This window comes from Aotus nancymaae, unplaced genomic scaffold (genome assembly GCF_030222135.1).
Source record: "Aotus nancymaae isolate 86718 unplaced genomic scaffold, 86718_ANA_hifiasm-v0.15.2.pri h1tg000028l, whole genome shotgun sequence".
Lineage (NCBI taxonomy): Eukaryota > Metazoa > Chordata > Mammalia > Primates > Aotidae > Aotus > Aotus nancymaae.
In genome coordinates, this window is record NW_026988441.1 from 25,394,188 (window position 1) to 25,411,396 (window position 17,209).

Here is a 17,209-nt window from a genome sequence, read left to right on the forward strand (position 1 = left end):
CGGCTCACCGCAACCTCCGCCTCCTGGGTTCAAGCAATTCTCCTGTCTCAGCCTCTCGAGTAGCTGGGACTACAGGCATGCGCCACCATGCCCAGCTAATTTTTTGTATTTTTAGTAGAGACGGGGTTTCACCATGTTGACCAGGAAAGTCTCGATCTCTTGACCTCGTGATCCACCCGTCTCGGCCTCCTAAAGTGCTGGGATTACAGGTGTGAGCCACCGCGCCCGGCCAATTTTTTGCTTTTAATTACATGGTGAATCACACTTACTGACTTGTATATGATGAAACATTCTTGCATATGTGATATATAACACTCGTATGATTGTGGCAAACTAAATCTTTGATTTGCCTGTCAACTCAGCTTGGTAGTATTTCATGCAGAATTTTTGTTTCAATGTTCACCAAAAATATTGGCCTGTAGTTTTTTGTTGTTGTGTCTTTACTAGACTTTGGTATCAAGATAATGCAGATTTTATATAGTGAGTTAAGGTGGAATTCCACCTGGATTTTTTGGAGTACATTCAGTAGAATTAGTACCAGCTCATCTTTTTATATGTGATAAAATATGGCTGTGATTTTATATAATCCAGGGCTTTTTATAGTTTGTAGGTTTTTTTAATAACCAATTCACTTTCATTATATATTTATACATTATATATTTTAAACACTTTTGCCCTGTTTATTCCTGGTTCAATCCTGGAAAGTTGTGTGTATTTAGGAGTTTATTTACTTTCTCAAAATTTTGTATGTAGAATTAGTTGTGATTTCACATCTCTAACATTTAAATAGATGCAGAGTGCAAAAAAAAAAAATATCGATCCACATTAGAAGTCTGGTAACTTTAACATTCCCTTATAATAAATCTCCAAAAAAAATTAGGTATAGAACAAATGCATTTCAGCCGCTAAATTTCACACATAACCAAAAAATGCTAAGGGCATACTAAACAGGGATATGTTGAAAGCTTTTACTCTTAAGAGCTAGAACATGGCAAGGATGCCCACTCTAGTCAGTCTTACTAAACATAGTACTAAATATCCAAGAGAAAGAAATTAGAGAATAAAATCAAAGGCATCCAGATTGGAGAAAAGGAAGTTAAATTATTGCTGTGTAATTTCCTTTTATCCCTCTACATAATCTAAAGTATATAAAAGCCTAATATCTTAGTAAATATTAAAAATAACAAACAGGCTGGGTGCGGTGGCTCAAGCCTGTAATCCCAGCACTTTGGGAGGCCGAGGCGGGTGGATTACGAGGTCAAGAGATCGAGACCATCCTGGTCAACATGGTGAAACCCCATCTCTACTAATACAAAAAATTAGCTGGGCATGGTGGCGCGTGCCTGTAATCCCAGCTACTCAGGAGGCTGAGGCAGGAGAATTGCCTGAACCCAGGAGGTGGAGGTTACAGTGAGCCGAGATTGCGCCATTGCACTCCAGCCTGGGTAACAAGAGCGAAGCTCTGTCTCAAAATAAATAAATAAATAAATAAATAACAGGCTCAGCATGGTGGCTCATGTCTGTAGTCTCAGCACTTTGGAAAGCTAAGATGTGTGGATCACAAGACTAGCAGTTCAAGACCAGCCTGGTCAACATTGTGAAACCCTGTCTCTACAAAAATACAAAAATTAGCCTGGAGTAGTGGCAGGCACCTGTAGTCTCAGCTACTTGGGAGGTGGAGGCAGGAGTATAGCTTGAACCTGAAAGGTAGAGGCTGCAGTGTACCAAGATGATGTCACTGCACTCCAGCCTGGGTGACAGACTAAGACTCTATCTCAAACAACTCATCATCATCAACAACAACAACAAAACAAATTTATTAAACCTTGCAAAAGTACCAACAAAAAGTCATAGCTTTTCTATACATTAATAACTATCTGAAAATGAGGCCAGGTATGGTGGCTCATGCCTATAATCCCAGCACTTTGGGAGGCTGAGGCGGGCAGATCACAAGGTCAAGAGATTGAGGTCAACTGACCAACATAATAAAACCCCATCTTTACTAAAAATACAAAAATTAGCCAGGCGTAGTGGCATATGCTTGTAGTCCCAGCTACTTGGGAAGCTGAGGCAAGAGAATTGCTTGAACCTTGGAGTTAGAGGTTTCAGTGAGCTGAGATTGCATCACTGTTCTCCAGCCTAGGGGACAGAGGGAGACTCCCTCTCAAAAATAAAAATAAAAAATAACTATCTCAAAATGAAATTAAAAAAGAATTTCAGTCGGGCGCGGTGGCTCACACCTGTAATCCCAGCACTTTGGGAGGCCGAGGCGGGTGGATCACGAGGTCAAGAGATCGAGACCATCCTGGTCAACATGATGAAACCCCGTCTCTACTAAAAATACAAAAAATTAGCTGGGCATGGTGGCGGGTGCCTGTAATCCCAGCTACTCAGGAGGCTGAGGCAGGAGAATTGCCTGAACCCAGGAGGTGGAGGTTGTGGTGAGCGGAGATCACGCCATTGCACTCCAGCCTGGGTAACAAGAGTGAAACTCTGTCTCAAAAAAAAAAAAAAAAAAAAAAAAAAAGAATTCCATCTACCATAACTATAATTTGAAATAAACTTAATCAAAAAGTTGAAACACCTTACATTCTACACTAAAGAACATTATAGAAATTAAATAATATATAAATGGAATATTATGAAGTGGCATTATTAACAAATATTTATATTACACAAAATGATCTACAGATATAATGCAACCTGTATCAGAATACCAGTGACATACTTCATAGAAGTTTTTAAAAAGTATATGTAAAATTCATATGGTGCCACAAAAGACCTTGCATAGCCAAAGCAATCAAGACAAAAGAAGTGAAGATATCATCCTACCTGACTTTGAAATATATCAGAAAGCTATGGTAACCAAAACAGTATGGGACTTGAATAAAAACAGAGACATAGGCCAATGGAATTGAAAAAAAAAAAGAGCAGAAATGTATCCATGTATTTACAGCTAACTGATTTTTTTTTTTTTTTTTTTTTTTTTGAGATGGAGTTTCGCTCTTGTCACCCAGGCTGGAGTGCAATGGCACAATCTCGGCTCACCACAACCTCCGCCTCCTGGGTTCAGGCAATTCTCCTGCATCAGCCTCCTGAGTATTCAGCTAACTGATTTTAAATAAAGGTGACTGTTTAAAGGTAAGAACAGTATTTTCAATAAATGATATTAGGAAATCTTTATATCCATATGCAGAGGAAGAAAAGTGAGACTCTTATCTCACATCATATATAAAAATTAACTCTAAATAAATTAGCCAATTTAATGTAAGGCCTAAAACTCTGAAACTACTAGTACCAAAAAATAGACTGAAAGTCCCATAACATTGGTCTGGGCAGCAAGTTTTAAAATTTAACCTAAATATCTCAGGACACAATAAGGAAGAATAAATAAGTCAGATCACTTCAAATTAAAAAGCTGCTGCACAGAGTCTGAGACAATCAACAGAATGTGACAACTGAAAAGAGAAAAACAATATTTGCAAATTATACATGTGACAAGGGGTTAATAACAAAAATATATTAAAAACTCAACTGACAATACAACAAAAAACAAATAATCATTAAAAATAAGCAAATAGCTGAAATAAGTATTTTTCAAGAAGATACGTACATATAGCCAACGGATATATTTAAAAACGTTCAATGTCAATGATCACAAACAGGCAAGCCAAAAAAAAAACTATGAGATATCAACTCATTCCTGTTAGAAGGACTCTTATTAAAAAGCAAGTGTTGGTAAAGATGTCAAGGAAAGAAATGCTTGCACACCGCATTGTCTTGGGCTGTGGGTCCTGTAGGGTTAGTTCCTTTATTTCTGGTACTGGGTTGGGTCCTAGTTACACTATGGTATGGTTTGATGCATTGTGTTGGAATCCAAAGTGGACCTGAGGAGGTGGGAACACAAGCATACCCTCTTCCCCATGTTAATAATTCATTTGGACCATGCCATACGTTACTGTTTACATTTTCCATAAAACTGCAGGTTTTATGTCTTGAGAACCTTAGCAACGTGCTTTTCTACAGCTGATTGAAATTTGTCATCTAAATTTAAAAATTTAAGGGTAAATAAGGCTTATGCCAATATTGTTGCAGGGTCCTTTACTCATACTCCCCTTTTTGTTTTTTGAGCATATTTTTAACAGTGGAATGGGCACATTCTACTATGGCTTGTCCTTGGGGGTTATATGGGATGCCTGTAAAATGTTGAATATTCCATGTGTGACAAAATTATTGAAATCATGAGCTGGCACAAGCTGGACCATTATCAGTTTTATTTTTGTGGGCTCTTCGATAAATGCAAATGTTAAAAGATGTCTAATGACATATTGAGTAGACTCTCCAGGGATGGTGTGTGCACTAATTAAATGAGTGTTTGTGTCAATGGATACATGTACATATCTTAGCTTTCCAAATGCAGGGATGTAACATCTGTTTGCCATAACTGATAAGGTTCTAATCTTCTAGAATTAACACCTGTTGAAGGAGGTGATGTGCCTGTGAGCTGGCAATCCGAGCATTATAGGATAATTTGTTTATCCAGATCTGGGTAAGTTGAAATTGTTTAGATACATTTACCCAATTTTGGTGGAAAAATTGATGCAATTGGGTGGCTTGGTCAAGCAGTGATGTCATAACTTGAAGGTCTGCTTGATTATTGCTATAAACCAATGGGCCAGGAAGTGAGTTGTGGGCTCAACTGTCTGTAATAAAAATAGGATGTGTATGTTGACCAATAAATTGCTGAAGTCGAAGAAAAAGAGCACAAAGGGCAGGCTCCCCAGTGGTCTTAATTAGGGCTGTCTCAAGGTTCTGCAGTAAATAAAAAAAGTAAGTAGAAATAATATTGAGGGGCTGAGTGTAAAAAGTTTCCAAAGCCATTATTAGGGCCTCAATCTCAGCTTTCTGAGTGCTATTAAACCCAGATCAAGGGAAAGAATTATGTGGTCTCCACCAAACTGCTGCTTTTTCATGTTTATCCAAACCATCAGTAAACAATGTTAAATAGTTAGGTATGGGGGAGTAAATTATTTTTGTGGGCAAGACCACAGGAGTGTGAGATAAGAAATGAAGGAGTTAATCAGCAGGAAAGACATGCTCTATTTGTCCTGTGTAATCAAAGTGCTATTTGCAAGTCCACTGATAAGGGCAATACTGCTTTGAATTTTTTTACTTAAAGGAATCCTGATATCAGGATCATGACCTAGCAACTGATTGCATCATCTGTGGCCTGAATGGATGACTTTACTAAGTAACTGGATATAGGGAGAAGTGTTTTAGTCCCAGTATGTGAGCAGCAAACCCATTCTAAAAAGTGCAGTCTTAGGGTCATCTATCCTCTTAACCCTGTAGGGGAGTGTTTGGTGAGAAAAATAAACAATTGAATATTGTGGCTCAATGCAATCTAGTTGCCTTTGAGAGACAGCTTGTTCTATTTCCTCAATTCCCTTTTTGTTGTAGGGGTTAAATATTTGGGAGAATTTAGGGCTGTATTGACCTTTAAGATAGCAAACAGCTTTTGCCTAAATTGGGGGGGAGCCAGTTGATACTGCCTAGAAATTTCTGATGATCATTTAAGGTGTGTAAGTTGCTAGTATTTAATTTAACCTTTTGAGGCCTTACTGACTAGGAAGTTAGTATGTACCCAAGATATTTCCAAGGAGAGGACATTTGTACCTTTTCAGGAGCAATGATTAAACCTCTTAGTTGTGTATTCTTTATGACAGAGGTAAATAAATTTAAAAGCATTGGCTCCGTTAGGGCTGCTAGTAGAATATCATCCATGAAATAAATAACCTTGCAATCAGCAAATTCTTTTCTACTGGGGAACAAAGCTTGATTTACATGATACTGACACATGGTAGGGCAGTTTAGCAGTCTGAGAAAGTACTTTCCAATGAAATTAACAAGCTGGCCTTGCATTATTGATAGCTGGTATTGTAAATGCAAATTTTTCTCTGCCCTGGTCTGCTAGGGAAGTTGCATAAAAACAGTCCAAGTCAATAATGATTATAGGCCAATCTTGAGGACTCATCATGGGGGAAGGAAGCCCCTGCTGAAGGGGTCCCATAGGTTGCAAATTGGCATTGATAGCACGTAAGTCATTGCAGAAGTCTCTATTTCCCAGAATTTTTGGGAATGTCAAAAATGGGCGAATTCCAGGGACTATTAGATGGTTCTATATGCCCAGCTTTTAGTTGCTCATCAACTAATTCATGGGCCTTCTGCAATTTCTCTCCCTTCAGAGGCCACTGTTACTTAAATTGGATCAGAGGTAGGGGAGGAATAGTAACAGTGGTCTTGTTAGAAAGGGGTCTGGAGAGTCACCCACATTGGGCTAATAGGCCTTGTCCCCAAAGGTTAACAAGAATGGGCATGATTAGAGGTTGTGTAACTTCCTTTCTTCCTTCTGAATCACAAGAGCTTAGAGGGCATGCGCTCTGCTTGAATGTGTGCACATCTCCAACGCCAACAATTTTTTGTTTCTAAGTGACCCAGGGCCAAGTTTCTGGCCAGTTTTGATCACTGATTGAAATGTCTGCCCATGTCCAATTATTTTTTATTTTTAAGGTAATTATGGATCTGTGATCAATGATTTATTCTAATATACTCCTGCGGCTCCTGTGCTTTTAAAACTTCCCCTTCCCTTTTGCTTTCTATGGGCACTGGAAACCTAGTATGGTCAAATCAGTAACTGAGCTACCTTTGGTCCAGAGAGAATATGCAGACCTTTACATTCCATCATAACCAATATCTCACCTTGGTAATCACTATCAATTCTCCAGTGAGCACATTAAATTCATCACTGGATAGGCTAGACCACCATAGGACTACTCCCACTGTTCCCAGAGGCAACTGCCCCCACATCCCAGCTGCAACCCTTTTAGGGTCTTCTTCTTTTAGCACTTATTTGTTGGGGCAGAGTAAGTCCAGTCCTGCACTCCCAGTGGTGACTACTCTGAGAGAGAGGACTGTGGATTTTCCATCTAACCAAGGAAAGTGCTGGCATTGCCCCAGTTTGAAGTGGGGCCCAGGGATGGTCCCTCATGAAGGTTCCCACCTGGTTACTTACATGGTTTCTGTTTTTGTCAAATTTTGACCTGCATTGATTTGCCCACTGTTTCCCCTTTTTACTTTAGGGACATAAAGAAGGGGGTTCTTTCCCTGAGTTACCTTGGTCTCTACTGTGGGGGAATTTCCTTTCCATATGATCTGGCTTAACACAGAGAAAATCATTTTGATTTCTCTCCCTTTGCACTTTAGGAGGCCTAATGCCATAGCCAATATTTTGGCTTTGTGTGTCTCAGTTCCCACCAGCTGACATGCTCATGTAAGTTTCCCAACTGTAACTGCCTTTCCTCTGATTGCCTGCATTGCTTGCTGGCAATCCACATTAGCATTTCCAAACTCAATTGCAACAAGACGATAGCTGCCTGGGTGTGTCAAATTTATCTCTTAATTGCCTGGGTTAACCAATTGATAAACTCAACAAATGGCTCCTGAGGCCCTTGTTGAACATTTATAAAAGACCCCTGTTGAACTCTGCTTTTGGGAATCTGGTCCCAAGCCCTGAGAGCACACAAAGACACTTGAGCATAGGCCTGGGGATCATAATCTAGTTGTACATTGGCATGGGGAACCCTCCCCTGGAGCATAGCAGTTGTTATGTGTTGTTAAAGGCTTTGCCATATTTTTCACACTCAGGATTTCTATACAGCATTAATTTTTTTTTAATGCTTTTTAAGAGTTGAGGACATTCTTACATTTGTAGAGTTTCTCTCTGCTATGAGTTATTTTGTTTAATAAATTATGAGGACTGGTTGAGAGAATTTCCACATTCTTCACCGTTGTAGGGTTTCCTTCAAGGATAATTTTTCCTATGTTTAGTAAGAGTTGAGGTTTGGTTAAAGGCTTTATCACATTCTTCAGATTTGTAAGACTTCTATCCAATATGAATTATCTTATGTTTACTAAGATTTGAGGATTGGTTAAAAGCTTTGCCACATTCTTCACATTTGTAGGGTTTCTCTCCAGTGTGAATTCTCCTATGTGAAGTAAGGTATGAGGAATGGGTAAAAGCTTTGCCACATTCTTCACATTTGTAAGACTTCTCTCCAGTATGAATTACCTTATGTGTAGTAAGGTTTGAGGACTGGTTAAAAGCTTTGCCACATTCTTCACATTTGTAAGGTTTCTCTCCAGTATGAATTATCTTATGTTTAGTAAGTTTTGAGGAGTAATTAAAGGCTTTGCCACATTCTTCACATTTATAGGGTTTCTTTCCAGTATGAATCATCTTATGTGTAGTAAGGTTTGAAGACACATTAAAGGCTTTGCCACATTCTTCACATTTGTAGGGTTTCTCTCCAGTATGAATTTTCTTATGTTTAGTAAGGGTTGAAAACCAGTAAAAGCCTTTGCCACATTCTTCACATTTGTAAAATTTCTCTCCAGTATGAATTATCTTATGTTTAGTAAGGAATGAGAATCGATAAAAAGCTTTGTCACATTCTTCACATTTGTAGGGTTTCTCTCCGGCATGAATGAACTTATGTGTAGTAAGAGATGAAGAATGGTTAAAAGCTTTGCCACATTCTTCACATTTGTAGGGTTTCTCTCCAGTATGAATTATCTTATGTGCAGTAAGGTGTGAGGATGTGTTGAAGGCTTTGCCACATTCTTCACATCTGTAGGGTTTCTCTCCAGTATGAATCATCTTGTGTGTACTAAGGGTTGAGGAGTGCTTAAAAGCTTTGCCACATTCTTCACATTTGAAAGGTTTCTCTCCAGTATGGATTCTCTTGTGTGTAGAAAGGACTGAGAACCGTGTAAAGACTTTGCCACATTCTTCACATTTGAAAGGTTTCTCTCCAGTATGGATTCTCATGTGTCTAGAAAGATGTGAGGACTGCTTAAAGACTTTGCCACATTCTTCACATTGGTAAGAATTCTCTCTAATATGAATTCTTGTATTTTGACCTAGGTATAAATGCATGCAAAATGATTTGTCACATTTTTTACATTTGAAAGTTTTCTTTCCAGTATATCTTGTCTTATGTCCATTTGAATTTAAACATTTAAGAAAGACTTTCATATATTTATCAGATCGAACTATTTCACTCTGGGTAGCTGTCAAACACTGGCTTAGGTCATTACAACCTCCTTTGTGCACCTTACACTCATCCACACTTGCAGAGCCTTTTCTTAACTGTAAATTCTCATGTCCACATTTTCCATATCTTCTTCGTATCACTTCTTGAAAAGAATCTTTTATGTCTTGCTCTGGTTGAAGGTCTTTGACAAAATAGGAACACGTAGCTAAAATAAATAAATTAAAAAAAAAAAAGAAACAAATTATTCAACTTACCAGACTTAAACTTTACAAATCTAACCTATATTATACAAATTACATAAGCAAGATGCCGTAATAAAATACCACAGGCCCTAAATCCTTCATAGACACATAAATGTAATAAAAATATACTGACCAAGATACATTTGAGAAAACCTTATAGGTGTGTAAAGTTCCCCAGGTGAGTACAAAGACACAGAAGAAAATGAAAAGTCTGTTACATTTACCCAGCACAGCTCTTCCTGCTCACCAATATAACATAGTGCCTTTCCAAGTAAATTCCTAACTTTTGGTTTCTTTTTTAATGAGCAAGTAAAATACTGACACATACATCTGTATTACTTGCTTCTAGGGGCTGTTCCAGAAACTGGTTTCCCATAACATAAAGTGCTGAAAGAAATGGTGGTATATTTTGGAATGACAGTTTGAATCTACTGAGACCAAAGGTAAATGTTACAACAGCAGAGACTGCAAAACAACAGACAGAAAACAGATATCACAAATGATTACCGATGAACCAGAAATCAACTCTTTTAACTAAAAAATACACAGAAGATTTTAGACCAGATACATTCAAAGAACATGTTTGAGAGTCTCCCAGGATCTCTGTCCAAGATAACTGTTTTCAGACTATGCCAGGACAAAGCTACATTATAAAGGTTGTGACAGGTAGCTTTCTTTAATGTCAAAATCTTAATCATAGAGTACAATGAATACAAAATAGGGCAAAATTGTTCCATCAAAAATATAAAATTTTCAGAAAGAAACCATAAAAAACATGTATACATTAATTTTAACAATTGAAAATATATTGAATACTCAATGAGTAAAATAGGAACACAGAATACTATGAAAAATAGGTCACAGGTCAAAGTTCAGCAAAATTTAATGATTTTAAAAATTTTTAAGTAGAAAAATACAAAGAAAATGAGGATAAGAACAAAATATTTAAAATATCCAAAAAGAAATTTGAAGGTTAAAAAAAATATATAAAATATAACTAAAAAATTCTGAAAGAAAAAATGTCAAAATGAAGAACTTCAACAAACTAGGAGTACACACAAAGATATTTATAACAAACACATATATAAACACAATTTCAAAAGTCACAGACAAGAAGATAATGGAGATGCAAGATAAAAATAATGTGTCATTTACAAACACAGTCTTAAGAGATAGCTAGCTGTGAACTGTCAACAAAAACTTTGCAGGCCAGAAGGAAATTGTGTGATATAATCAAAGTCCTAAAAAAAAAAAAAAAAAAAAAAAAAGCTATCAAATGAGAATACTACTACCAACATATCTGTCCTGCCAAACAAAAAGAAAAAATCCTTCAAAAATAACCAAATTCTGAAAAAGTCTAATGGCACTTCATATGCTCTAAATATAAAAGGTGCTTAACGCAGTTGCTTCTACTGAAAATAACATGATTCAACAAAATAACACATAATTGTATGAAATACATTATTTTCTGGGAAAGAAATGCACATACACAAAAATAAAATTTCTTAGCCTTGTAATGATGCAAAAAACATTTCTAAAATTTGAAAGGTATTGCTTGAACCCAGGAGTCAGAAGTTGCAGTGAGTTGAGATCATGCCATTGCACTCCAGCCTAGGCAACAGAGTGAGATTCTGTCTCAAAAAGAAAAAAAAAATCCTCTAAAATTTGAAAAGTAAAAGCATAGAAATCATTATAAGTATTTGTTAGTGAATATATAACATAATATATATAATTGGCAACATCAATGACAAATTTGAGGGCAGATATAAGGAGAAAAATTTTTCAATGCAACTGAAGTTCATTTTTTACCAGATTACAATATATTGTTGTATCTTTTTTTTTTTTTAATTATTTTATTTATTTTTATTTTTATTTTTTATTTTTTTTTTATTTTTTTTTTTTTTATTTTATTTTTTTTTTTTTGAGGCGGAGTTTCGCTCGTTACCCAGGCTGGAGTGCAATGGCGCGATCTCGGCTCACCGCAACCTCCGCCTCCTGGGTTCAGGCAATTCTCCTGCCTCAGCCTCCTGAGTAGCTGGGATTACAGGCACGCGCCACCATGCCCAGCTAATTTTTTGTATTAGTAGAGACGGGGTTTCACCATGTTGACCAGGACGGTCTCGATCTCTTGACCTCGTGATCCACCCGTCTCGGCCTCCCAAAGTGCTGGGATTACAGGCTTGAGCCACCGCGCCCGGCTTTTATTTTTATTTTTTAGAGACGGGGTTTCACCATGTTGACCAGGATGGTCTCGATCTCTTGACCTCGTGATCCACCCGCCTCAGCCTCCCAAAGTGCTGGGATTACAGGCGTGAGCCACCATGCCCGGCCCTATTGTATCTTTTAGAGGTTTTATGTAATCCCCAAGGTATCACCAAGAATATATCTATGCAGATAAAAAAAAAAAAAAAGCATATCAAGATAAGTATAAAAAAGACAGAAACACAGAAAAATAGAGAATGAGGAACAAAGATACAAGAAGCAAATAAAAAGTTTCTAAGTCTTCATAAGTGAAGAAAAATAAAATTCTTTTTAGACAAGCAAATGCTGAAAGAATACATTGCCACCAGGCCTGCCTTGCTAGGGCTCCTGAAAGAAGCACTAAATATGGGAAGGAAAAACCATTACCAGCTATTGCTGGTACAAAAACACACTGAAGTACAAAGATCAATGATGGTATAAAACCAACCACATCAACAATTATGTAAAATAAGCAGCTAGCATCACTTAGACTCAAAATAACAATATTAGCCTTAATTATAATAGGCTAAATGCCTCAATTGAAAGACAGAAGGGCACACTGCATAGTCATGACCCATTTGGGTGCTGTATTCAAGAGACCCATTTCACATGAAAAGAAAAATGTAGGCTCAAAGTAAAAACATGGAAGAAAATTTACAAAGGAAATAGAAGCAGAAAAAAGCAAGGGTTGCAATCATAGTTTCTGACAAAACAAACTTTAAACCAACAAAGATTAAGAAAAGACAAGCACATTACATCAGGTAAAGATCAATTCAAGCAGCACCCAGATTCATAAAACACATTCTTAGAGACCTACAAAGAGACTTAGACTTCCACATAATAATAGTGAGAGACTTTCACACCTCATTGTTAATATTAGAGATCAATGAGACAGAAAAGTAAGAATATTCAGAACTTGAACTCAGCTGTGGGTCAAGTGGACCTGACAAATAGCTACAGAACTCTCCAGCCACAAACACCACAATACACATTATTCTAAGTTCCACATGGCACTTACTCTAAAATTGATGACATAATTGGAAGTAAAACACTTCTCACAAATGCAAAAGAATTGAAATCATAACAAATAGTCTCTCAGACTGCAGTGAAATCAAATTAAAACTCAAGAGTAAGAAACTCACCGTGCGCGATGGCTCATACCTGTAATCCCAGCACTTTAAAGAGGCCAAAGGGTGTGGATCAGATGAGATCAGGAGGTTGGGATCAGCCTGGCCAACATGGTGAAGCCCCATGTCTGCCAAAAATACAAAAAATTAGCTGAGCAGGATGGCACATGCCTGTAGTCCTACCTACTCAGAAGACTGAGGCACAAGAATCACTTGAAGCCAGGGGGTAGAAGTAGCAGTGGGCCAAGATCATGCTACTGTCCCTACAGCCTGGGTGGCAGAGTAAGACTCCCATCTCAAAAAAAAAAAAAATCGAGTAAGAAACTCACTCAAAACCACACAACTACATGGAAATTGAGCAACCTGCCCCTGAATGACTTCTAGCCAAATAATGCAATCAGAGGCCGGTATCTGTGGCCACACCCTTCTGACCATGCCTGATCTCAGAAGCTAAGTAGGGTCGAGCTTTGATGAAACTTGGATAAGAGACCACCTGGGAATACAAGGTGCTGTAGGCTTTGGCTGGACACAGTGGCTCACACCTGTAATTCCAACATTTTGGGAGGCCAAAGCAGGCAGATCATCTGAGGTCAGGAGTTCAAGACAAGCCTGGCCAACATGGCAAAACACCATCTCTACTAAAAATACAAAATACTAGCCAGGCGTGGTAGTGGGTGCCTGTAAAAACCCCAGCTACTTGGGAGGCTGAGACTGGAGAATCACTTGAATCTGGGAGGCAGAGGTTGCAGTGAGCTGACCACCACTGCATTCCAGCCTGGGCAACAAGAGAACTCCATCTCAAAGGAAAAACAATCAGAAATCAAGAAATTCTTTGCAATCAATGAGAATGAAGAGACAGTGTACCAGAATCTCTGGAACACAGCTAAAGCAGTGTTAAGGAGAAAATTTATAGCACTAAATACCCACATCAAAAAGCTAGAAAGGGCCAGGCATAGTGGCTCACTCTTGTAATCCCAGCACATTTGTGAGGCTGAGGTGGGCGGATCACCTGAGATCAGGAGTTCAAGAGCAGCCTGGCCAATATGGGGAAACCTGTCTCTACTAAAAAAAAAATACAAAAATTAGCTGGGTATGGTGGTGGGCTCCTGTAATCAATTCCAGCTACTCGGGTGGCTGAGGCAGGAGAATCACTGGAACCTGGGATGCAGAGGTTGCAGTGAGCCGAGATGACACCACTGTACTCCAGCCTGGGTGACAGAGCAAGACTCTGTCTCAAAAGAAAAAAAGTATAAAACTAGAAATATCTCAAATGGAGACCGTAACATCATAACTAAAAGTATGAGAAAACCAAGAGCAAACAAACCTTAAAGCTAGCAGAAGACAAGAAAGAACCAGATTCAGAGTGGAAGTGAAGGACACAGAGAGAAAAAATCCCTTAAAAAAAAAAATCAATGAGGCCAGGTGCGGTGGCTCACGCCTGTAATCCAAGCACTTTGGAGGCCAAGGCGGGCGGATCACCTGAGGTTGGGAGTTCAAGACCAGCCTGACCAATATGGTGAAACCCCATCTTTAAAAAAAGAAAAGAAAAAAAATCAATCCAGGAGCTGTTTTTTTTACAAGATTAATAAAATAGACTGCTAGCTAGACTAATAAAAAAATGAAGAATGCAATAGACGATAAAAATTGATAAAGGGGATATCACCACTGACACCATAGAAATAAAAACAACCTTCAGAAAATATTGTAAACACCTCTATGCACACAAACTGGAAAATCTAGAGGAAATGGAAAATTCCTGGACATAGCCGTCCTTTGAAGACTGAACCAGGAAGAAGTTGAATCCCTGAATAGATCAATAACAAGTTCTGAAATTGAGGCACTAACAAATAGCTTACCAAGAACAAAAAAGGTTCAGGATCAGATAAATTTACAGCTGAATTCTACCAGAGGTACAAAAAGGATCTGGTACCATTTCTTCTGAAACTATTCCAAATGATAGGAAAGGAGGGGCTTCTTTTTAACTCATTCTAGGAGGCCAGCATCATCCTGATGTCAGGACCTGGCAGAGATATAATGAAAAACAAAAACACAAAAAACTTCAAGCCAATATCCCTGATGAACATCAGTGCAAAAATTCTTGGTAAAATACTGGCAAACTGAATCCACCAGCACATCAAAAAGCTTATCCACACAATCAAGTCGACTTTATTCCTGGGATGCAAGGCTGGTTCAATATATAAAATTTGATAAATAAAATTAATCACATAAACAGATCTAAAGACAAAAACTACATGATTATCTCAATAGATGCAGAAAAGGCCTTTGATCAAATTCAACATCACTTCATGTTAAAAACTCTCAATAAACTAGGTATTCATGGAACATACCTCAAAATAATAACTATGACAAACCCACAGCCAATATCATACTGAAAGGGCAAAAGCTGGAAGCATTCCTCTTGAAAACTGGCATAAGACAAGGATGCCCTCTCAGCACTCCTGTTTAACAAAGTATTGGTGGCAGGGAAATCAGGCACTAAATAAGCGGTATTCAAATAGGAAGTCAAAGTGTCTCTGTTTGCAGAGGTCATGATCCTAGATCTAGAAAGCACCACTGACTCAGCCCAAACACTTCCACTTCTTCATCTAATAAGCAACTTCAGGAAAGTCTTGAGATACAAAATCAATGTGCAAAAATTACAACCATTGCAATATACCAACAATAAGCAGAGAGCCAAATCACGAATAAACTCCTATTCACAATTGCTACAAAGAAAATAAAGTACCAAGGAGAACAGCTAACAAGGGAAGCGAAGGACCTCTTCAAGGAGAACTGCAAACCACTGCACAAGAAAATCAGAGAGGACCCAAATAAAAAAGACAGAATCAATATTGTAAAAATGGCCATACTGCTCGAAGTAATTTATGAATTCCATGCTATTCTGACTAAACTACCGTTAACATTCTTTACAGAATTAGAAAAAAACTATTTCAAAATTCACATGAAACCCCAAAAGACCCCATATAGCCAAGAGAATCCTAATCAAAAGGAACAAAGCTGAAGGCATCATGATATCCAACTTGAAAGTATACTACAAGGCTCTAGTAACCAAAGCCGCCTGAAACTTATAAAAACAGACACAAAGACCAACTGAACAGAATAGAGAACTCAGAAATAAGACTGCATATCTACAACCATTTGATCTTTGAAAAACCTGACAAAAGCAATGGGAAAAGGATTCCCTTTTAATAAATGGTGCTGGGAGAAGTGGTTAGTCATACGTAGAAAGTTGAAACTAGACCCCCTTTCTTCCACTTATACAAAAATTAACTCAAGATGAAGACTTAAATGTGAAATCCAAAACTTACAAGAACCCTAGAAGAAAATCTAGGCAGTACCATTCAGGACATAGGTATGGGCAAAGATTTCATGATGAAAATGTCAAAAGCAATTGCAACAAAAGCAAACATTGACATATGGCATCTAATTAAACTAAAGAGCTCTGCACAGCAAAAGAAATTATCACAGTGAACAGACACTCTAGAGAATGGAAGAACATCCATGTCACAAAGGTTAATATCCAGAGTCTACAAATAAACAAATTTACAAGAATAAAACAACCCCATTACAAAGTGAGCAAAGAACAAGAATAAACACTTCTCAAAAGAAGACATTTATGTTTCAACAAACATGAAAAAAAGCTCAACATCAGTGATCATTAAAGAAATGCAAATTGAAACCACAATGAGATACCATCTCATGCCAGTCAGAATGGTAATTATTAAGACAGCAAGAAACAACAGATGTTGGTGAGGCTATGGGAAATAGAAATGCTTTTACACTTTTGGTGAGAATGTAAATTAGTTCAAGCACTGTGAAAGCCAGTATGGCGATTCCTCTAAGACCTAGAACCAGATATACTATTGAACCCAGCAATCCCATTACTAGGTATATACCAAAGGAACATAAATCACTGTATTATAAAGATACGTGGATGTGTATCTTTACTGCATCACAATTCATAATAGCAAAGACATGGAATCAACCCAAATGCCCATCTACGATAGACTGGATAACAAAAATGTGTTACATATGCACCATGAGATACTATGCAGCCATAAAAAGGAACAAGATCATGCACTTAGCAAAGACTCAGATGGAGCTGGAAGCCGTTATTTTCAGCAAACTAACACAGGAACAGAAAACCAGACACTACCTGTTCTCACTTATAAGTGGAAGCTGAAAATAACAGCACATGGACACATGGAGGGAAGCCACACACACTGTGGCCTTTCTCACAGGAGGGAGACCATCAGGATAAATAGCTAATGCATGCAGGGCTTAACACCGAGGTGAGGGGTTAATAGGTGCAGCAAACCACCATGGCACATGTTTACTTATGTAACAAACCTGCACATCCTGCACCTGTATCCTGGGATAAAATAAAATAAAATACAATGAAACTGGTAATGGTAACTTTATATCTTTAAGCAATCATTTTAAAATAAACTACTTAATAAAAAAA

General features: G+C 37.8%; 2 protein-coding genes across 3 annotated transcripts in view; one reads left to right on the plus strand and one right to left on the minus strand.

The window, feature by feature from the left end:
- Positions 1-17,209, plus strand: part of LOC105710986 (zinc finger protein 93) — a 491,114-nt gene that overhangs the window by 145,533 nt on the left and 328,372 nt on the right. The window lies entirely within an intron of this gene.
- Positions 3,787-17,209, minus strand: part of LOC105710939 (zinc finger protein 430-like) — a 60,779-nt gene continuing 47,356 nt past the window's right edge. For both annotated transcript variants that reach the window (XM_064381577.1, XM_064381576.1), the window contains exon 4: positions 3,787-9,318. In XM_064381577.1, coding sequence (XP_064237647.1) covers positions 7,943-9,318 — 1,376 coding nt within the window. In that variant the 3' untranslated portion in view covers positions 3,787-7,942. The remainder of the gene's footprint in view (positions 9,319-17,209) is intronic.